This window comes from Eptatretus burgeri, chromosome 9 (genome assembly GCF_056783735.1).
Source record: "Eptatretus burgeri isolate ZD-2024b chromosome 9, Ebu_testis_v1, whole genome shotgun sequence".
In the NCBI taxonomy this organism is placed as follows: Eukaryota; Metazoa; Chordata; class Myxini; order Myxiniformes; family Myxinidae; genus Eptatretus; species Eptatretus burgeri.
The window spans coordinates 35,179,721-35,202,676 of record NC_140969.1 but is presented as its reverse complement, the minus strand read 5'-3'; the positions used below and the strand labels follow the sequence as shown (position 1 = coordinate 35,202,676).

Here is a 22,956-nt window from a genome sequence, read left to right as displayed (position 1 = left end):
TGGCTGGCTGGGGACCTCAGAGTCCTGAGTTCAAGTCCCCTGTTGAGCGTTGAATTAACACCAGGTGGGCTTGACTCAGCCTGTCATCCTTCTGAGGTCGGCAAAATGAGTACCAGAGTACTGGGGTACTGGGGTAGTAACCATTCGGGGCAGCCTGCGTCGGAGTTGCAACCCGTCCAGCACTGTACTCCTTGCCAATGAAACTGCCTTGGCAGCCCGATGTGCCTTTATAGTGTGAAAGGAATGGTATTATTGTTATTAATGGTAAATCCCTGGGAGAGGTTAACATTGGTAATGGTCTCTTGTGTTCTCTAAAAGAGACCGAAGGAATTAACAATTCTGACCGGGGCCCTACAGACGATTCATATTTGCACAATTTAAATCGAGACTTTTCCTTCAACACTTGTATAATGTAAGAACGACCTGGTGTCATTTCATAAAACTATTCAGTAAGCTCTGTTGGTATCGATCGTTTCTGATATTGATATATCGCTGGGCTCACACCGGAATATCGATATTGAGTTTTTATTTTTTTTAATGGGTGAGACCACAGAGAGAGCTGGTAAGGCTGCAATGTGTTTAAAATACACACACAACATGCACATGCTTCTCACTAAATAAAATGTGTTGTATTACTGATCATCTGTGTGGTGCTCAGCAAAAATTGGCACATGCGATGACAACATGTACACGCAATGACGTAGGGTCTGGCAATATATCTATATACCAGTTATACCGGTATAATTTTTCATATCGACATATGGGTATTGCAATTTTGAATGTACCGGTATACCAGAAAAAAAAACTATAATCACCAACAAGTTAAAGAAAAGTATTTACAACCTTTAAATACCGTACATGATTTAAATTTTTTTGATGCACTCAGATACATCTGGAACAGTGCAATTAATGTATGATGTCAAGATGTACCAGGAAGTACTGTATGTATAGTAGGTTTCAACTTTTAACCCTCAGTACTCGAGGACCGTACAAGCAATCGCGTTTTTCTTTGGTCTCGTGGCTGTATTTAAAGCAATTGCCAATTGGTTATTTTATATGAATAGAGTGTGCTTTACAAAGCTTGTGCCGAATACCGGTATGGCGATCTGCAATCGTCATACTGGCCTGTGCCGATTACCAATACCGATCTCGCTTTAAAACAAAATCATTTTTAATACAAGTTGAAGTTGGAAGTAAAATAACCGTTCTCATCATGGGGGAAAAAGCCCCATATGGGAATACTTTGAAAAATTACCATCTGTCAATGATGAGTACATCATATATGAATACATAATGGACCATTACTTATTTTTGGAGCCGACGTTAAAAAAAAATCTAATAAAAAAATTAAAGAAACATTTTACATTTTCATAATTTGATCTGGTGTTGATAAATTGGTGTGGTGTTGATGTGGTGCAGGCATAATGGGCAGAATGGCCTCCACCTGTGTCTAACTTCCTTGTGTAAACACCGGTATGAGCCCACCGGTACATCGATATCGGAAAAAACAAAGAGAGACCGACGGAGCCAACGATGATGACATCTATCTATAATTCCAGCAATGTGTGTGTGTGTGTGTGTGTGTGTGTGTGTGTGTGTGTGTGTCCACTGTTTCTCGACAACCACTGGTCCGATCTAATTGAAACTTGCCAGATATATTGCTGGGGACCTGAGGATGTGCCTTTTCAAGGTTTGATATTAATCGGGCAAGTGCTTCCCAAGTTATGGCCATTTATTTACCAAACCAATGACAAGACACGTTGTTGCGTGGGTGTGGCCGATGGGGAAGGGAAGCTCAGCCGCGTTCCCCATTACGGGTTACAACGTACGGGCTTCCGGATAATGATGACTTCGTGTATTCTAATAATTTCTCGATTTCTTATGCGCATTTATAGATAAACACAATGCCACAAGTTATGATCGTTTTCATATTAGACTGTGCATAAATTTCGGTAACATCAGAGTGCTGGTATGCTCCGAACCAGGAAGCAAAAAAATTTTCTCTCTCTTCACTTCTCTTTTTGTTTTTCCTTGCCACGACATTGCGAAAAGGTAAAATACGTTGGCGCTAATTGAATAATTGGGTATTAAAACTAAAATGCGAATAATCGTAACTGCAAATAATATGTGAACTTCCGGGCCACACACGTACGGGCATGTGAGAGCGAAGAAACGGCCTGTGTGGTTGTTGCTCGCGGTTTGAATTTTTTTTTATGGGGACGTACAAGTATTATAAATACACTGATATTGGCACACACAATGACGTGTACAGTATCAATATCGATATCGGGAAACGGCATAGGCTGATCTCAGGATCACATCGGAAATCGACAGGCTGATATCACATCGGTGATCGGCAAAGGCTTTCTAAACTCTAAAGCATACTCAATTCATACTAAACTAGCATCCGTTGAAGACAAAGTATTCGAAATCCCCCGCCAGAGTAAATGAGGAAAAGGTTAACCTCAATTATATCTTAATACCCAACTTGTTTCCAGGGAAAGTGACAGAATTTTTTTGGGGAGAAATCTCTATATATCAAAAGGCACAGTTCACCATTTGCTTGATCTCTTCTTCTTCTTCTTCTTCTTCTTCTTCTTCTTTCGGCTGCTCCCGTTAGGGGTCGCCACAGCGGATCATCCATATGATCCACATAGTTATTTGGCACATGTTTTATGCCGGATGCCCTTCCTGACGCAACCCTGGTCGCCTCTTACAACACAGGGATATGGTACACCTATTTTAACCGGGGTATACACCGGGCCCAGTACACTGGTACTCATTTCGCCGACCCCGGAAGGATGACAGGCTGAGTCAACCGCCTGGTGTTATACGACTATATTTATATATATATATATATATATATATATATATATATATATATATATATATATATATATATATATATATATATATATATATATATATATTTGCGGTTGAGGAAATTCGCAAACCACCATTCAGGTCCCGTAGGTGAGATATCTCTGTAAGTACATGTGTAGTTATCCCCAAACCCGTTGTTTAGAGGGAATAAATGTGATTCATTCGGGCTGCGACGCTTTGAGATAGTCGTTTTCTGTTCTATCTTTATTTTGAACCAACCACATCTCAACCGCCATCACACAACAACCACCAACCGCAATGTCGCTTCACAACAACAACAACGCCAACAGCCATGACCTTTACCTTCACAACTCGCTCCCGCAAACATCGCATCACCGCCATTCCAAGCGTCGCCATGGCCATGAACCACCACGGTAAACCCTCCAACACCTTCACCTCTCCTTCTGCGGCCATTCCCACACCACTTGTGAATGCCGAGCCTCAGGCTGTCCTGGCCTCGAACGGGACGCACGCCGAGCCGCAGGCGCAAAGTGCGGCCTTTCCGAGGAGAATTCGGATCAGGAATGATACACGCCCACTTCTGATCCGTCCAATCAGCAAGCGTGGGGCGGTTTGGCCCCGCCTCCAGGCGCGTCGGAGTAGAATCGTGATATGCAAATTCTCGGATCAGGGGAGACTCACGCCCCTTTTCCTCCGTCCAATGGGCGAGCGTGGCTCCACCCCAAGCTCGTTCTGATCCAGAAATTTGCATATGGGTTCTCCTGCCGGCCTATAAAGCGCCGGACGCGGGGCGAATTTGGCAGTCAGTAAGGGAAGAGTCAGTTTTGGAGAGCAGAGTGTGGCAGCGGCAGTCAGTTTCGGAAGAGTCAGTCTGGAGAGGTCGGAGAGCCGAGTGGAGCTCGCAGTCTGTCGGGGTTCGGAGTCTGTCGGGGAGCTGCAGAGAGGGGAAGCCTGGAGCTTGGAGCGCGGTCGAGTCGGGTTGGAGCGCGCAGGGAGTCGGGAGGCGAGGGCATACAGGTGGTTTGCTGCAGTCGGCTGAGGAGAATTGCGGAGGAGACCGGATAGCTCGGGTCCGAGGCAAGGAAGACTGCGGTCGGCGACGAGCTCGCAGTGGAGTTGCTCGTCGCGGGACCCAAGCAAGCCAGCTATCCTCTTTCCCCAGAGCATCAACAATTTCCCCCTTTCCCCCCCCCCGCGCTGAGATAGTGCGAAAAGGGGGGCCCTGTTCTCACCCCCACTCCAAGCAGTGCCAACGAAACCCGCGAAGGAGCGTGGAGTTGGGGCGCCGCCGCGCCACCACATTGGCGGCTCATCACAAAGACACGGGTAGGATCCACCCGGTCTCGCGGACCTGACCGCTCTTTCAGGTCCCGCGCAAATATTGGCCCACAGGCCCCGTCTGCCCCCCTTGTCTTTGAGGGTGGCCCTTTTCTTTTGCTTTTGAGTAAATGTGCTGTTGGCGCCGTCTATAAAGTAAAACTGTGTAAGTGTTGCCGTGTGCTCGCGTAGTCGGTAGTAGATCTGCATTGTTGTGTTTCTTTTGTAGCATTTGATATATGTGCATAATTGTTGTAATTGTATATGTGTGCTCTCCGTGTGCCACGGTATAAATGTGCATCATGTTGAACTGTTTTCCTGTTTCGCTTCGTCTTTTCTTTAATTGAATCTCCATCTTGCTTCACGTAAAGGGTTGGTAGTGGGCTTAATACGCCCGATAATTAATCGGAACCGTCGAGGCCGACAATAACACCGCTCGGTTATCCCGATAGTACGGAACGGGTCGCTTCAGCGGCCCGTGTCCGGGGTCGACCTGCGGCGAGTTGCGATCGCCCGGTCTACTCTCCGCGTGGGTACTTAGGTAGGTCGAGTTTGGCGAACAACCCTATCCCACGTGGGTGGCCGATTGGCACGATCGTGGTGAGGCCGAAAGGCCCACCCGTGACTAGCTCCCGGCGTTAGTCCGAGAGGGTCACGACAGAATTGTCCGTCCGGTGGGCGACGTGCCACAATTCGAGTTACGTGGCCATTCGCACGCCAGCAGGCGCGAATTCGCAACAATATATATATATATATATATATATATATATATATATATATATATATATATATATATATATATATATATATATATATATATATATATATATATTGTTGTGGTTGACCAAATTCGCAAACCACCATTCAGGTCCCTTAGGTGAGATATCTCGGTAAGTATATGTGTAGTTAGGCCCAAACCCGTGGTCTAGTGGGAATACATGTCATTTATGTGTGCTGCGACTCTTCAGGATAGCCGTTTTTCTTTTACTATCTTTATTTTGGACCAACCGCCATGATTACCACCGCCAACCGCGTCTCAACAGTCATCACAACATCAACCACCCACCGCGGCGCCGCTTCACCACAGCAGCCACGACCTTTGCCGTCAACCCTCGCAACCGTCGCATCGCCACCGTTCTTGCGCCGCTTGTGGGTACCGGTATTGGACTCGTGCAGGGCGCGCGCCGAACAGCGTGTACAAAACCACGGACTTTCCGCTCCAAAAACGGATCAAAAACGACACACGCCCACTTTTGTTCCGTCCAATCGGTGAGCGAGGGGCGATTTGGCCCTGCCTCCAGGGCGTTGGAGGGCGGTCGCTATATGCAAATTCATGGATCAAAATGCATTCACGCCCACTTTTTCTCGGGCCAATGGGGAGCGAGGTGAAAGGTCGAAGGCAGGGGGTCAAAGGCGAAGCCACGGGGCTTATATAAGCGGCTGCGTTCGTCAGAAAGGTCGTCGTGTGTGCGTTGGAAGGAGTTCGCAGGAGGAAGAGTTCGGAGTTGGAGTCGGAGCGAAGAGGACGGAGCTGTGGAGAGGCGGCGGCGGCGAAGGCAGACGAGGGGGTGCTCGCGTCGGTGCCGGGAGCTGCACACCAGGGAGGCCGACGGCGCGACCTGGTCGAGGTGGAGACGCTCGTCGCGGGACCCGAGACAGAGTAAAAATCCTCCTTTCCCCGAGCATCAGCAACCCCCTCCTGTTTCCCCCCGCGCTGAGATAGTGCGACCAAGGGGGCCCCCTTCCCACCCCCTACCGGACACTGTCCGCGAGGCCCGCGGAGTTGAGGCACCACCGCCGCTCCGCGTCTCATCACCAGACGGGTAGGCCCGACACGGTCTCGGCCCCAGGCCCGCCTACCCCCTCATCCTGGAGGGTGGTTCTCTTTTCTTTTGCTTTGGGAATGTGTGTTGTCGGCGCCGTCTGTGAAGTAAAATTGTATAAGTGTTGCCGTGTGCTCGCGTAATTGGTATTAGATCTGCATTGTCGCATTTGCTTTTTGTCTTCTTCTTTTCTATGTGCTTTTGGTGGAATTGTATGTGTGCTTTCCATTCATCGCGAATAAATGTGCTTTATGTTGAACCGTTTTCCCGCTTCGCTTCGTCATTTCTTTCATTGAATCCTCATCTTGCTTCACGTAAAGGGTTGGTAGTGGGCTGAATACGCCCGATAATTAATCGAACCGTCGAGGCCAACGATAACACCGCTCGGTTATCCCGATAGTACGGAACGGGTCGCTTAAGTGGCCCGTGTCCAAAGTCGACCTGCGGCGAGGTGCGATCGCCCGGTCTACCCTCGGTGTGGGTACTTAGGTAGGTCGAATTTGGCGAGCAACCCTATCCCACGCGGGGGCCGATTGGCTCGATCGCGGTGAGACCGAAAGGTCCACCCGTGACTGGTTCCCGGCGTTAGTCCGAGAGGGTCACGACTGGATTGTCCGTCCGGTGGGCGACGTGCCGCGATTCGAGTTACGTGGCCGTCAGCACGCCGGCGGGCGCGAATCCGTAACAATATATATACATATATATATATATATATATATATATATATATATATATATATATATACATATACATATACATATACATATACATATATATATATATACATATATACATACATATATACATATACATATACATATATATATATATACATATATACATATATATATATACATATATACATACATATATACATATATATATATAAATTCAGTGGCCCAACGGGGCTTGAACTCAGGACCTTTTGGGTCCCAAGCCGCTGCCCTAACCACTGCGCCAACACCAGGCTCAATACGTCTTATCACCATTTGCTTGATATGTGTACCAAATTTCGTAAAGATATCTTGAGGGGATTTGTAGTTAAGCTCCGGAAACGAAATGTGACGGACGGACGTATAGAACCCATTTCTCTATCCCCCGCCAACTTCGTTGGTTGGCAGGGGATAATAACCAATCGTTTGAGAAACAGCCGCAATGACAAAGGAAAACGGGATCGCTCGTATGCTGCTGAGGTTAAAAGTTGAAACCTACTGTACCTACTTCCTGACCAAGTATGTCTCAACGTAATGCATTCCAGGCATACCCGAGTGCGTATATTGTCAGTTTAATTCATCTTTTCACATTTCATAGGTGGGTTGACAGTGTGGAAGAAAAATAATTATATTCCTGTACTTTCAATTAAAATTGTTGCTGGTACTTTATAAATTTAATTTTTATGCCATAGTCTAATTGGATGTCAGTTATGTTTCCCTTTACCCAAGAGTCTTTTGACCTACATATTGATAAAAGGAATGTCTTACGATGAAACAGGGTGACCTGGTTGATAACACTGCAACTTTTGCCATGATGTCATACTCTTCCTTCTACCCAGTGGACACGTATTGCAGTTTGAGTTCTTTTGCCTAATGCTTATCTGCTAACCTTGCAGTTTAGTTGTCAAATGTCTCCCCTCCCATTCTTTGGAAAGTCATGTTGTGTACAAGAAGAATTGCTTCGGGCTGTTGCAGTGAAGTCCATTCGAATGTTTCAGTCAATCATTCAATGTTCTTCCTCCGCATATACGAAATTAAAGATTCTCCTTTGGTATGCAGATCCAGTTGGATATATTGAATGAATCAGGATGCTGCAGCATGTATTTTTCCCGATACAGACTGGCAAGCCGCAGCTCCTTTCCTCTCTGCAGATCTGGAAAAAAATCGAAAACTGGTCCAACACGTGGAACATGTCTTTCAATCCTGAAAAATCTCATTCACACACTATGTCTCTCTGAAAGGACCGTTTAGAACCACCTCCCCCCGGCCGTCCACCCCCCCCCCCCCATCTACTTTCTCAACAATCCTCTGGAAGAAGTCCTTTCATTCGAGCTTCTGGGTCTCACGATCTGCCATGATCTTTCCTGGGAAAGCCACATTTCAAACCTGGCCTCCAAAGCCAGTCGTCGACTGGGAATCAGGTCAGATCAGGTACGGGAGCATGCGCCAGAGCAGCGCGTCGCTGCGTCCACTTTTCACCGGTACTCCAGGGGCCTCCGTCTGGCCAACCCCATCTCCTTGAGATGCTGATCAACTTGCTACAACCACGAGGCACGTGGTCGGCCCATTGGCCTCCTCCACTCATAAGACTACCTCGCTGAGAGAATCTGGTGAGCAGGATCATCTTAAGGAAAACGAGCCACATGTCCACACAGATGCAGCTAACGCTCACGGACTATGCAGGCAACAAATCTCATTTGAGTCTCTCTCAGAAACCGCTCGTTGAGCATAAAGTCCGACCAGCGATAGCCAATGATTCTCCAAAGAGACCTGGTCCCAAAGGAATCAAGTCTCGGTCTATGGATGTGAGACTTTGATTCTGACCAGGGATCTGAGACGAAGACTGGAAGCACCAAAGACCTGAAGACTCGGACTTTCGTCCTCCCGCACAGGTACCGGCAGCGCCACACCCCATGATCCAGTGAATCCATGACTCCCCAGGACCGACCCCGACATCTGTTGCCCTCTGGCTCACAGCCAGCAGAGACATGAATATCACTGCAAAGGTAAGTGAATCTCTCCACGACCTCAACATCCTCACCACAAACAGGCACAGACAGTGCAGCAGCATCCAAGATATCATTGAAAGCCTGGATCTTAGTTTTGACCCAAGAAACCCGTAATCCCAGCGGCGCCGACTCCTCATTCAGCACCACGAGGACCCCCATATGGATGTCTAAAGTCTCCACAAAGATGACTGCATCATCTGCGAAATCAAGGACAGAGATCTTGACATCCCCAAACGATGCACTGCAGTTTGATCTCTCTGACATCCTCCGCAGAATCCAGACCATACAAGTGCTGAAAGTGTGGGAGCCAGAACACACCCCTGACAAACTCCGGTAACAACTGGAAATAAGTCAGAGATGGTACCACCACATCTCACAGCACTCTCAGTTCAGACATCAGATCGATCAGTTATGGTGGCACCCCAAAGACCAAGACTCCTCCAGATGGAATCCCGATTCACTCAATCAAATGCTTTGCAGAGATCAACATAGGCTGCAAGCAGCCCCTGCCGAAAAACTCTCGTCTGCGTTTGCTGAGGACCCGAAGAGTAAGAATACGGTCAATCATTGACCTCTGGTATAAAGCCTGACTGCTCTCGACGCTGGTGCTCAAGCAGATGGTGGCGAACCCTTTCAACACTTATCCGAGCAAAGACCTTGCCTGGCACTGAGAGCAGCGTCACCCCTCAGGAGTTGTTGCAGTCTTGGCAATCACCCTTCTCTTTCAAGAGAGGGACAACAATGCCCCTCTTCCAGTCATTTTGGATGATGCCTGTGTTCCAGACAGAGCACAGAACTGCATGCAACGACACGAGTGCAGCATTTCCACCAGCCTTGAGAAGTTCAGCATGGATGCCACAGATCCCTGGAGCTTCACCCCATTTCAACCGGTTCACCGAAGCCTGTGTTTACACAAACGAAGGTGGACCACAGTTTATTGGATGGTCAGCAACAGGTATTGTAACACCCCTGACATCCAACTTGACAGCTTGTGGATCAGCCTAGTAAAACTGCTCAAAGTAACCAGCCCAGCAGGCCTTCACTTCGGACTCCTCTGTCAAGAGCCCACCACCCTCTGCTCTAACTGCAGTACACCGAGGGACGGGCTTGGATGAACGCAATGTGCGGATTCCCATCAGCAGGACGAGAATCAATTCACCACAGGTGATGCTCTACCCCCTCACAGATTCTTCGCACATTGGCCTCCTTGTCCACCCATAGTGCACGTACAGTTTTATGCCTCAGCTCCCTGAACAGCTCAGCTCTGTCATTCAGCCTAACCCTGCGACTCTGGTCAATGGTATCCAATGTCCCTTGAGACACAAAATTGTTCTTCGCCAGACGGTGAGTTCCAAGACATCCACCGGCAACGTCAAGGACGTGGTCTTGTAGGCACTCCACAACTCTTCAGGAGCTCCCAAAGCACCCAGACCCCCCAAATCTCCACTCAGCCTGTTCGCAAACTCCTCAGCTACCGTCTCTTGAGCTTGCCAACATCCCGCCTCGGCTGGGATGGTACCATTCTCCTGTAATTCAAGGTGCAATTTAAGAGTTGCTGCAACAAGCCGGTGGTCAGTATTGAGGAAATGAGCACTCCGGTAGACCCTTCAGTTCTGGATCATCCTCCAGCGACCATCAACGAGCACATGGTCAATCTCCTTTGCCACACCACCAGCGTTGAAATACCAAGTCCATTGATGAGCTTCTGGGCGCTGAAACTATGAACCAGCCACCCTCAATCCATGACTTCTTGCAAAGTCAAGGAACTTAGTGCTATTCAGGTTCACAGTTCCAGACCTATGGAGACCAACACATGTCTCATAACCATCCCTATCAGTTCCAGTTGATGCATTGAAATCCCCCAAGACTAGAAGTGTATCTCGCCTGGGGCACTGATCAACCAGAGACTCAAGCGTGGCATTGAATGCGTCCTTCAGGATGAGATCACTCGCCTCAGTCGGAGCATATGTAGCGACCAGGGAAATGACACCCAAGGAGTGACAAATCCTTAGTCTCAGAATGCGCTCGTTCACTGGTGTGTTTTTTTTGTTTTTTTTGTATACCTTGTCGAGGCTCATATGAGAGCAAACACACAATGCACAGCAAGGGGGCATGAGACAAGAGGGGCGGGAGTGGGAGGGACAAAACAGTGGGGAACAGACACATTAGGAGATCTGTGGAAGGGAGAGGGATGGGATGGGGAACATGGGGAAGAGAATATGGACATTCCAGGGACTTTCAGGAAGGAAAGCAGGGGAATTGAAGGAAGTGGGCTTGGGTGAATTATCGGGGGTAGAAAAGATCGAGGATTTGGATGGGGGATGATAAGAGGTGGTGGTGAACAGCTGTTTTGAAAGCCTGGAGGGAAGAATGGGAAAGAATAGAGTGAGGGAATTTATTCCAAAGGTAGGAAAAAAAGAGGAATGAAAGAGTAAAGGTGAGCAATGGTTCGTGATTTTGGTAGTTTTACCAGAAGGGGGTTGTTGGCGGACCTTGAACGCCCTGTGGAAATGTGGTGGGGACAAATCGCAGAGAGAGCAGGGGGGGCAAGGCTGGAGAGGAGACGATAGAAGACAGAAAGACCACCTACCAACCTGCGGTGATTGAGTGAGAGACCCAAATACTCAGCTTCATTGCGGGAGATGACCTGGTTTTGACAGCGTGAAGCCGAGAAAGGTGGGAGGCAGGAGCACCAGCCCAGAGGGGAGAGCAGTACTCCATCAGGCTACGGACAAAAGCTTTGTAAGTGGTCAGGAGCTCAAGAGGGCCGAGGAAGGACTTTGCACGACGGAGGATTCCCAGTCGACGACTGGCTTTGGAGGCGAGGTTGGAAATGTGACTTTCCCAGGAAAGGTCATGGCAGATAGTGAGACCCAGAAGCTTGAAAGAAAAGACTTCTCCCAGAGGATTGTTGAGAAAGTGGATGGGGGGGGGGGGTTTCTAAACGGTCCTTTCGAAGAGACATAGTGAAAGTGTGAGATTTGTCTGGATTGAAAGACATGTTCCACGTGTTGGACCAGTTTGTGATTTTATCCAGATCTGCAGTAAGCGAAGAAGCTGCTGCTTGCCGGTCTGAGGGATGACATGGTACGGCAGAGGGTGGAGTCATCAGCAAAGAGTTATAGAGGATTTTCCAGAGAGTCGGAGAGATCATTGATGAAAACCAGAAAAAGAACAGGGCCCAGAACGCTACCTCGAGGAACTCCAGCCTGGACAGGAAGAGGGGATGAAAGAACTCCATTTAGGGCCACACGTTGACTGTGACAGGAGAGGAAGTCTGCGAGCCATGAGTGGAGATGGCCTTGGATACCATGGGAAGAGAGTTTGGTGAGTCGGGCAGGGTGCCAGACTGTCAAAAGCACGTGATATGTCCAGGGATACGGCTTGGATTTCCTGTCTGGCATTGAGGACCTCAATCCATTGATGGGAGAGCAGAAGCAGCATATCCAGGGTAGAGTGACCTGATCTGAAACCAAATTGATGATCGGAAATCAAGCCATTGGAGAAGAGGAAGGATTTCATGTCAGAAGCGATGATGGATTCCATAACCTTGCTGATGATTGGGAGAAGGCTGATTGGTCTCTAGTTGCAGGGATCTGTTTTTGCACCTTTTTTCTGCAGGGCAGTGATGTTTGCAGATTTCCAAGCAGATGGCAGATGACCTTGAGCAAATGAGAGGGTGAGTATAACAGAGAGAGGGTGAGCAAGAGCAGAAGAGCAGGCTTTGAGGACACGTGGGCTGATGCCGTCTGGACCGGTTGCAGAATCTGAGTCGAGGTTTGACAGCAAGCTCTCCACCTTGTCAGGAGAAAAGGACACAGAGGCCAGGGACAGTTGGGTGCGACTGAGTAAGGTGGGTATAGAAAGTGATGGGTTTAAGACACAAGATTTTGCTGCAAACACCGAGTTTAGGCATTCAGCTTTTTCACGTGCGGTATCAGCAGTGCGGCCATTTGAGGTAAGGGAGGGGATGGAGGGGAAACATGCACCAGAAACAGATTTGATTAAACGTCACCAGGATTTCGAGGAGGGAGAGAGGTTTGAGAGTTCAGACTTGAGATGAGAAAGATGTTGTTTTCTGGCTCTCCTGAGGGTAGATACACACTTGTTCCGAGCTTTGTGGAAGGAACTGAGATTGCCCTCAGTTGGGTTTGCTTTCCATGAGGCAAAGGCAAGTTGTTTCAGGACAACTGCCTCTCCACAAGCTTCAGTAAACCAAAGGCGGGAGGAAGGGTAGGACAACTGAAGACGAGAGGGGATAAATCTGTGCATGAGGGAGAGCAAGTTTCTTTGAAAGAATTCCCAGGACGAGTTGATGTTTGAGAAAATAATGATAGGAGACCAGTCTATAAGTTTGAGGGCTGCTTGGAGACCCTGCCAGTCGGCTTGAGTGAAATGCCAGACTCGACGGCGGTGAGGTGGTTCTCTGATAACAGCCAGAGAGATGTCCACTTTGACAAGGACGTGGTCAGAAGAACCGATTAGCGCGGAGGAAGAGCAGCAGATGTGAGTAGGGAGTCAGCATATTGGAGCAGATGTGAGTAGGGAGTCAGTCTTACCTCAATTATCATTGGAGTCAGCTTATTGGACACAGCTACAGCAACTCCTTGGGCATGGTAACCTCAGAGCAACTAGACCAATTGTAGGTGTAACCACCCACCATGATCTCGCCGCAATCCGGTCTCCAAACCTCAGAGAGTGCTGCAATACCGATGTCGAAACACTTGAGCTCAGATGATAACAGTGACAAGTGATCATCCTCTCTTAGGGATAGGACAATCCAGGCATCCACCCGAAGGAACCGCCTCAGGTTAACCCAAGGAGACCGCCGTCTAGTGGACAACACCTCAGCACCACCCGACACACTCTCCTGCAATGTGATCCGGGAATGTTACCCAGTGGTTTCCCTCCTATCATCAATGATTGGGGGTCCCGAAGGCTTTTCCCCAATCCCATCATCCGGTGAGCTGCCCTGCGAAGGGAAGCTGCACAGGAGGTACTCCCACGGAGTAAGTTTTCAGATTTTTAATGCTTCTCAAATGTTTTGCGGAATGAAGGGTTTTACGGTGGTGGGAGTGCAAATACCGCCACCAACCTCCTAATAAGAAGTAACCCAACTGCAGGAGGACGTCCGCATAAACAGTTGGGCATGAGATATGGAAGGCCGTTGGCTCACAAGGAGTTCCTCCGCCCTTTGACAGGTTTTGTTTTTAATCCGGTTGGGTCTCCGTATCCAAATACCCTCCTCACCAGGAAACCTGGTGTGGGAGACGGCTTAGTCGCCGACAACCCGACCATGGGACAGGTTACTACATGTTTACATGATACCTGTAGCAAGTCACAGATCTGATCTAGCCTAACCTGACAATGACTGGAAATCCTCAGTCGTGTAAAGTCCTTCCTCAGCCCATCTGAGTTCCTGACCACGTACAAAGCTTTCATCCACAGCCTCATGGAGTACTGCTCCCCGCTCCGGGCTGGTGCTCCTGCCTCTCACGTTTCTCAGCTTCACGTTGTGGAAACCAAGGCATTTCGGATGATTGGTGTCTCCCGTGATGAGGCTGAGGCTTTGGGCCTCTCACTCTCTCAACACAGGCAGGTCGGTGGTCTTTCTGTCTTCTACCGTCTCCTCTCCGCTTTTGGTTTTGCCCCCCCCCGCCCCCGCTCTGTCTGTGATATGTCCCCACCACATTGCCGCAGGGCACTCAAGATCTGCCAACAACCCCCTTCTGGTAAAACTAACAAATCACGAATCGCTGCTCACCTTCACTCTTTCATTCTTCTTTTTTCCCGCCTTTTGAATAAACTCCCTCACTATTCAATCCCATCCTTCCCTCTGGACCTTCAAAACAGCTGTTCACCACCACCTCTTATCGGCACCCTTCCAAAACCTCGATCTTTTCTACCCCCGTTAATCTACCCCAAACCTACCTCCTTCAAATTCCCTGCTTTCCTTCCTGAAAGTCCCTGTAATGTCCATCTTGTATACCCCGTGTTCCCCGCCCCATCTCTCTCCCTTCCACAGATCTCATGTCTGTTCCCCACTGTTTCGTCCTTCCCTCTCCCACACCTCGTCTCATGCCCCCCTTGCTGTGCGTTGTTTGTTAGCTATCATGCGAGCCTCGACACTGTATACAAAAAAAAAAAAAATCAACTTTCTCAAAACGAGTCGGAGCTTTGTGGACTCATAAATATTAAAACACTTAAACGTGGCATTTTCCTTATTTTGAACGATGCGAGCACTGGTAATGAGGTCATGGTTGGTCTCCCACAGAGTTTGTTAAATCATCAGGTGAGTCGCCCCCACTCATGCACTGACACCACCATTTATAACACTCAGTCAATGGTCGATCAATTTACTTACTGTATGAACAATTGTTCGGAACTGAATCCCTTTGTAAAGGCCTTGTCACACATTGACGTTTTAGCCAGCGTCTGGCAAGGTCTCAAAATGTATGTAAAACGCTGGCGTACGCTGAACTATTGATGTTTTTTTAAGTTTTGGGCGTATAATAACGTGTTGGATGTATGCATAACGTATTAGTAATGTACACAGAACGTTTCAATCACATATAGATCACTTATACCAACGAATGCTGAGCGTGTTGTCGGCGTTCACATCCTATGCCCAACGATAGTCTAACTTATGCATAGCGCAGCAGCGTATCGCCGACGATCACGTGGCGTAGGCTATTCATAGGCTGCGGCTCGACGATTCAAATCATAACCGCACTAGACATCGAAGTGTGAAGCCACTGTCACACCTTGACGTTTTAGCCAGCGTATGCCGACGTATGAAAAATTTGCCGAACCAAGCTGGCACACGTCGAATACGTTATGGGTAAGTTTTGTATACGTTAATAGCACGCTGGCATACGTCGTAGTACGCTGGCATACGTCGTCATTCGCCAAGTATGTCGAGAAATTTTCAGCATGTTGAAAATTTCTCGACGTACGCCAAACATTCCGCATATGCTGGCATAAGTTGTAGGCACGCTACGCGATCGTTGACACACGTCGACATACGTTACTTGTACGTTACTCATAAGTCGAAACGCGTCAATGTAATGGTTAGCGTCAGTGTTCCAGACTCCCTGGTTATTTTTTTCTTCGGTATGATGGTGATGTTGACACTTCGATTTCCAGTGCGGTTATGATTGAAATCGTTGAGCGGCAGCCTATTAATTATATTATAACCGCACTACAAATCGAAGTGTCAATGTCACCATCATACCGAAGGAAGGAAGAAAATAAAACCAGGGAGTCTAGAACACTGACGCTAACCATTACATTGACGTGTTTCAACTTATGAGTAACGTACAAGTAACGTGTGTCGACGTGTGTCAACGATCGCATAACGTGCTTACAACACGTTACTCATACGTTAGAAATAAGTTTCGGGTACGCTAAACATTACCTCGACGTGTTTCGACTTATGAGTTACTTACAAGTAACCTGTGTCGATGTGTGTCAACGGTCGCGTAATGTGCCTACAACTTATGGCCAGCGTTATGCGGAACGTGAGAGTCATACGCTGGCATACGTCGAAAAATTTCAAGCATGGAAAATTTGTCTAACACCTCAGCGTACAAAGACGTATGCCAGCGTGCTCTTAACGTATACAAACTTACCCATAACGTATTCGACATGTGCCAGCGTTTTAGCCAAATTTTGCATACGTCAGGTATACGCTGGCTAAATCGTCAAGGTGTGACAGGGCCTTAACCTGGGGACTCCCTGTGCTGTACTTTGTATAAAACTTGCTTTTCACACGACCAGCCAAGTATGAAATAGATTGTTTTTGTGGGTGTACCGATATATTCAAATTTCCAATACCGGTATATCGATATAAAAAAATTACATCAATATAACCGGTATATCGATATATCGCTAGACCCTGCTACTCAGTCACATGTTCTCCACTCCACATATGGCACCCTGATGTCCCTGGCAGCCCTACAAGTTCATGCCGCTTCCCTTTATCTGCTATCTCTGTGCCTGCTGGATGCTTCGTCTCTCCGCTGAGTGCCACAGCTGTGGGCTGAAGACATGTTCATGGTGGAGCATTTTCGATCCATGGTACCGGTATCTTTTGAAAGACCTCTTGCAGGGCAACCTTTATTGTGTGCTCAAGACCATTTTGATTACATTATATTTCCTGTGTTGTGCGTTTTCGTTATATCTCATCATGAGTGTGCTTCATTACTTGCAAAATCGAAGATTTTTCAAGTATATTGATCAGTCGATTTTATTATTCTGTCTGTCGGTCTGTTTGTTGATCGCCAACAGGTCACAATTTTAAACCGATCTTCATGAAATTTCACCACATGATCGAGTTTGTCATAAGGAAGAAGCCTATTGTTTTTGAGGTCAAAAGGTCAACAGAGGCCAAAGGTCAACAACGAAGGTTGTAAATTTCTAAATTTTCATCCGATTGACTTGAAATTTGAAGAGGATTTATATTTCAGGTCATTGAATTGAACCAACCAATTATTGTTGAGGTCAACATCGGCCGAATTTCTAAAATTGTCAATTTTCATCCGATTCACTTCAAATTTGAAGAGGATTTGCATATTTGGTCATTGAATTCAACCACCAATTATTTTTGAGGTCAAATTTGTTTTGTGGATTTTGCAAGTGTCATGCTCTGCACAACGTCGTCATCTTGTACATTTCTTTATCTGCCCGTTTTCCTGTCCGTCTTTCTTTCGTCCTGGGATTCTCCATTTTCATAAACTTTTTCGTTAAACACATTTAGTGTGGTGACTCATCATTGCAGATTTTGCATGTGAGAAACCATTCTGGTGCAGCCTTAATGGGAAATCCCTGCGGGAGGTTATAATTGGTAATGTTCTCTTCAAGGGAGGTGGTATTAATCATTCTGACCAGGGTGCTGGCAGATTATTTATATTTGTGCAATTCTATCAATTTACCAGACATTTCAAGTTCTTGGACAAGTTGTTTTTTTTAAAGACTTTCCAATGATGGAAAATCCTTCTTCATTTTTCCAGGAATTTCAAGGAGTTTCATGGACTATGCGAACCCTGTTTTATGGTTTCGGCATTCCCAAGAATTTGCAATAAGTTCGAGAATCAAAATCAGCAAAGAAAATATCTTTGTGACAAGTGCTTGTGTGACAAAGGGCGGAGGAGCTCTTTGTGAGCCAACGGCCATCCATATCTAGTGCCCAACTGTGTCTGCGGACGTCCTCCTGCAGTTGGGTTACTTTCATTAGGAGGATGGTGGCAGGATTTGCACTCCGGCCACCGTAAAACCCATCATTCAACAAAACGCAAAAACGCAAAAAAATCTGAAAACCCGCTCCGTGGGAGTACCTCCTGTGCAGCTTCCCTTCGCAGGGCAGCTCACCGGATGACGAGATTGGGGCAAAGCCTTCGGGACCCCCAATCTTTGATGATAGGAGGGAAACCACGGGGTAACATCCCTGGGTCAGATTGCGGGAGAGTGTGTCGGAGTGGTGCTGAGGTGCCGTCCACCAGACGGCGGTCTCCTTGGGTTAACCTGAGGCGGTCCCTTCGGGTGGGTGCCTGGAATGTCCTATCCCTAAAAGAGGATGATCACCTGTCTCTGTTATCATCTGAGCTCAAGCGTTTGGACATCGGGATTGCAGCTCTCGCTGAGGTTCGGAGACCGGATTGCGGCGAGATAATGGTGGGTGGTTACACCTACTATTGGTCTGGTCGCTCTGATGGTTACCATTCCCAAGGAGTTGCTGTAGCTGTGTCCAATAAGCTGACCCGAATGATAATTGAGGTAACACCGGTCAACGAGCGTATTATGAGATTAAGGATTTGTCACTCCTTAGGTGTCATTTCCCTGGTCTCTATTTATGCTCCGACTGAGGCGAGTGATCTCACCGTGAAGGATGCATTCTACGCCATGCTCGAGTCTGTGGTTGATCAGTGTCCCAGACGAGATACACTTCTAGTCTTGGGGGATTTCAATGCATCGACTGGAACTGATAGGGATGGTTATGAGGTGTGTGTTGGTCCCCATGGGTCAGGAACTATGAACCAGAATAGCACTAAGTTCCTTGACTTTGCAAGAAGTCATGGACTTAGGGTGGCTGGTTCATGGTTTCAGCACCCACAAGCTCATCGCTGGACTTGGTATTCCAACGCTGGCGGTGTGGCAAAGGAGATTGACCATGTGCTCATTGACGGTCGTTGGAGGATGATCCAGAACTGCAGGGTCTACCGGAGTGCTCAGTTCCTCAATACTGACCACAGGCTTGTTGTAGCAACTCTAAAGCTGCACCTTAAATCCTGGAGAATGGTACCATCCCAGCCTAGGCTGGATGTTGGCAAGCTCAGGGATGAGAGAGTAGCTGAGGAGTTTGCGGACAGGCTGAGTGGACACTTGGGGGGTCTGGGTGCTTTGGGGGGTCCTGAAGAGTTGTGGAGTGCCTTCAAGACCACCGTCCTTGATGTTGCCGGTGGATGCCTTGGAGCTCACCGCAGGGCAAAGAAGAATTTTGTCTCTCAAGGGACACTGGATACCAATGACCAGAGTCGCAGGGCCAGGCTGAATGGCAGAGCTGAGCTGTTCAGGGAGCTGAGGCGTAAAACTGTACGTGCACTGAGGGTGGACAGGAGGCCAGTGTGCGAGGAATCTGTGAGGGGGTAGAGCATCACCTGTGGACAGGTGATTCTCGTCCCGCTTACAGGGGAATTCGCGCATTGCGTTCATCCAAGCCCATCCCTCGGAGCACTGCAGTTCGAGCGGAGAGTAGTAGGCTCTTGACAGAGGAGTCTGAAGTGAAGGCCCGCTGGGCCGGTTACTTTGAGCAGTTGTACCAGGCTGATCCCCCAGCTGTCGAGTTGGACGTCAAGGGTGTTACAATCCCTGTTGCTGACCCTCGAATCAACTGTGGTCCACCTTCGCTTGTGGAAACACGGGCTGCGGTGAACCAGTTGAAACGGGACAAAGCTCCAGGGATCTGTGGCATCCATGCTGAACTTCTCAAGGCTGGTGGAAATGCTGCACTCGTGTCATTGCATACAGTTTTCTGCTCTGCCTGGAACACAGGCATCATCCCAACTGACTGGAAGAGGGGCCTTGTTGTCCCTCTCTGGAAAGGGAAGGGTGATCGCCAAGACTGCAATAACTACCGAGGGGTGACGCTGCTTTCAGTGCCGGGCAAGGTCTTTGCTCGGATAATTCTTGATAGGGTTCGCCACCATCTGCTTGAGCACCAGCGTCCAGAGCAGTCAGGCTTTACACCAAAGAGGTCAACGATTGACCGTATCCTTGCACTTCGTGTCCTCATCAAACGCAGCCGAGAGTTTCGGCAGGGGCTGCTTGCAGCCTATGTTGATCTCTGTAAAGCGTTCGATTCAGTGAATCGGGATGTCCTCTGGAGGATTCTTGGTCTTCGTGGGGTGCCACCAAAACTGATCGATATGATGTCTGAACTCTACTCTGGTACTGAGAGTGCTGTGAAGTGTGGTGGTACCATCTCTGACTTATTTCCAGTTGTTACTGGAGTTCGTCAGGGATGTGTACTTGCCCCCACACTTTTCAGCACTTGTATGGACTGGATTTTAGGGAGGATGTCGGAGAGATCAAGTTGCGGTGCATCGTTTGGCAATGTCAAGATCTCGGACCTTGATTTTGCAGATGATGCAGTCATCTTTGCGGAGACTTTAGACATCCTCTTGGGGGCCCTCGAGGTGCTGAATGAGGAGTCGGAGCCGTTGGGATTACGGGTTTCTTGGGTCAAAACTAAGATCCAGACTTTCGGTGACATCTTGAATGCTGCTGTCCTGTCTGTGTCTGTTTGTGGTGAGGATGTTGAGGTCGTGGAGAGATTCACTTACCTTGGCAGTGATATTCATGTCTCTGCTGGCTGCGAGTCAGAGGTCAATAGACGTCTGGGTCGGGCCTGGGGAGTCATGGATTCACTGGATCATGGGGTGTGGCGCTGCCGGTACCTGTGCGGGAGGACGAAAGTCCGAGTCTTCAGGTCCTTGGTACTTCCAGTCTTACTCTATGGATGCGAGACTTGGACTCTGACCAAGGATCTGAGATGGAGACTTAATTCCTTTGGTACCAGGTCTCTTCGGAGAATCCTTGGCTATTGCTGGTCGGATTTTGTGTACAACGAGCGGTTGCTGAGAGAAACTCGGATGAGATTTGTTACCTGCATAGTCCGTGAGCGTCAGTTGTGGCTGTATGGACATGTGGCTCGTTTTCCTGACGCTGATCCTGCTCACCAGATTCTCTCAGCGAGGGAGTCTCATGAGTGGAGGAGGCCAGTGGGCCGACCACATGCCTCGTGGTTGCAGCAGGTTGACCATCATCTTAAGGAGATGGGGATGGGCCTGGCATCTGCCTGGGGGATGGCCAGACGGAGGCCCCTGGAGTACCGGCGGAAAGTGGACACAGCGACGCGCTGTTCTGGCACATGCTCCCATACCTAACCTGACCTTGTGTGCCCCCTAGATTGGGGTTGACACGGGTCCGTGAAAAGGACTGCTGTGTCAGCCATTCTCCGAGTGAGTTGACTCAGATTTTTTTTTTTTGTATACCTTGGTCAAGGCTCGTATGAGAGCTAACACACAACTCACAGCAAGTGAGTGCAGCATTTCACTCCATGTGCAGCATTTCCTTCCTGCCAGAAGGGGTGTATTCCAGGATGACAACGCCCCCATCCACAGAGTGCGTGTGGTCGCCCAATGGTTTGATGAGCATGACACTGATGTTTATCCATATGTCACAGCCTTTTCAGTCACCAGATCTGAACCCAATCAAGCATTCTTGGGAAATTATGGAACGGCACCTGAGATAGCGTTTTCCACCTCCATCAAAGAGGTGCGAGTTGATCGACTTTCTTGTGGAAGAATGGTGCTGCATCTATCCTGCAGAATTCCAGACGCTGGTGGACTCTATGCCACAGCGCATATAGGCCGTACTGGGCACTCATGGTGGCCCAACACCTTATCAAGTGACTCTACATTGTTGTTTCCAAATTTTTTTGTCCACTATCTGTACATGAAATTATCCGTACAGTTTGGCAATATGAGTATCTCAAGCAGAAGTTTGTTCGAGTGGCACATGAGGTTTAAAAAGGACATTAATCAGTAATGGATTAAGAACATTCTGACATGCAACCAGGTGTTTGACTTTCACAAAATTACCTGTGCTGAACAGTTTATTTTGGGCAATTGCTACATAAAAATGCATGTGATATTGCAGCAAAACTACACATCAGTATTGGAAGTGTGAAGACCTTAATTCATTTGCATGTGAGCATTTATTCAGATGACAAATTTATTGGCTGGATGTGTATTGTTACCTGAATGACTGGGCTATCATCTTTTATAACCCAAATATAACAGACTGAGTGAAGTCAATGGCACGCCATCACAAATCCTCATGCTTCCAACTTAAAGCAAAGCTGAAAGATGACAATAAGTTCCAACAGGAATGACCCAATATCAAATTTTTAGTTAAAATATATTTTTTGCCATTTTTACCCAGATGATCCTCAGCTCCTGGGGCATGATCTGGGGGTCAGATCCAAAGAACCGTTAAAAATTTCATGCATCCCCCAATGATGATTGGGTCTACAAAATTTCATTTGAAAATGATTAAAAATGTGCCCGTAATTGCATTTTTTTGTGATTTGTCCTTTCAACCCCACCCTCGGGGGTGGTGCCAAAAATGATACTGCTCCCACATCTTCTTGCTATGTGGTGATGAGAAATTCCAAGTTTGGTGAATTTCTGCACCACCGTAGGATACTGTGATGGACAGACAGACACACAGACAGATGGAACTGATTACAACATCCTGTTTTTTTTCCCAAAAAGCATAGAGATACTAATGCCTTACTCACCATAAGCAACAGGAGTGAGCTTCATGACAGTGTGCAGAGGACATTTGAGGTAAGGAAGGAGGTCTGCAAACAGAGGACAACAGGAAGAGAGAATTAAATTGCGGACACAATTACAATACGGAAGAATAACACAAAGCTTCGAGCGAAGTCGATGTCACGCCATCACAAATTCCACGCTTCCCACCAAAAGCAAAGTTGAAAGATGGCAAATAGTTCCACCAGGAATGCTCCAATCTTAAATTTTGAGTTTAAAAAATTCTTCTGTTTTGACTGCTGTGACCCTAAGTCCCCACCCTCTGGGGCATAAATCAGAGGGCAAATCCAATTTTTTTTTTAGAATGTCCCTGTAATTACATTTTTTGGAATTAATCACACCCAAAGGGGCGGGG

General features: G+C 47.8%; 1 protein-coding gene across 5 annotated transcripts in view; it reads right to left on the bottom strand.

Annotated features, from left to right (window-relative positions):
• LOC147019888 (6-phosphofructo-2-kinase/fructose-2,6-bisphosphatase 4-like) overlaps positions 1-22,956 on the bottom strand; it is a 167,343-nt gene that overhangs the window by 20,726 nt on the left and 123,661 nt on the right. For 4 of the 5 annotated variants that reach the window (XM_085894702.1, XM_085894703.1, XM_085894704.1 and 1 more), the window contains exon 12: positions 22,568-22,630. In XM_085894702.1, coding sequence (XP_085750828.1) covers positions 22,568-22,630 — 63 coding nt within the window. Of the gene's footprint in view, positions 1-22,567; positions 22,631-22,956 lie in introns of those variants that run through there. The other variant, XR_015061564.1, reaches the window with a different exon arrangement.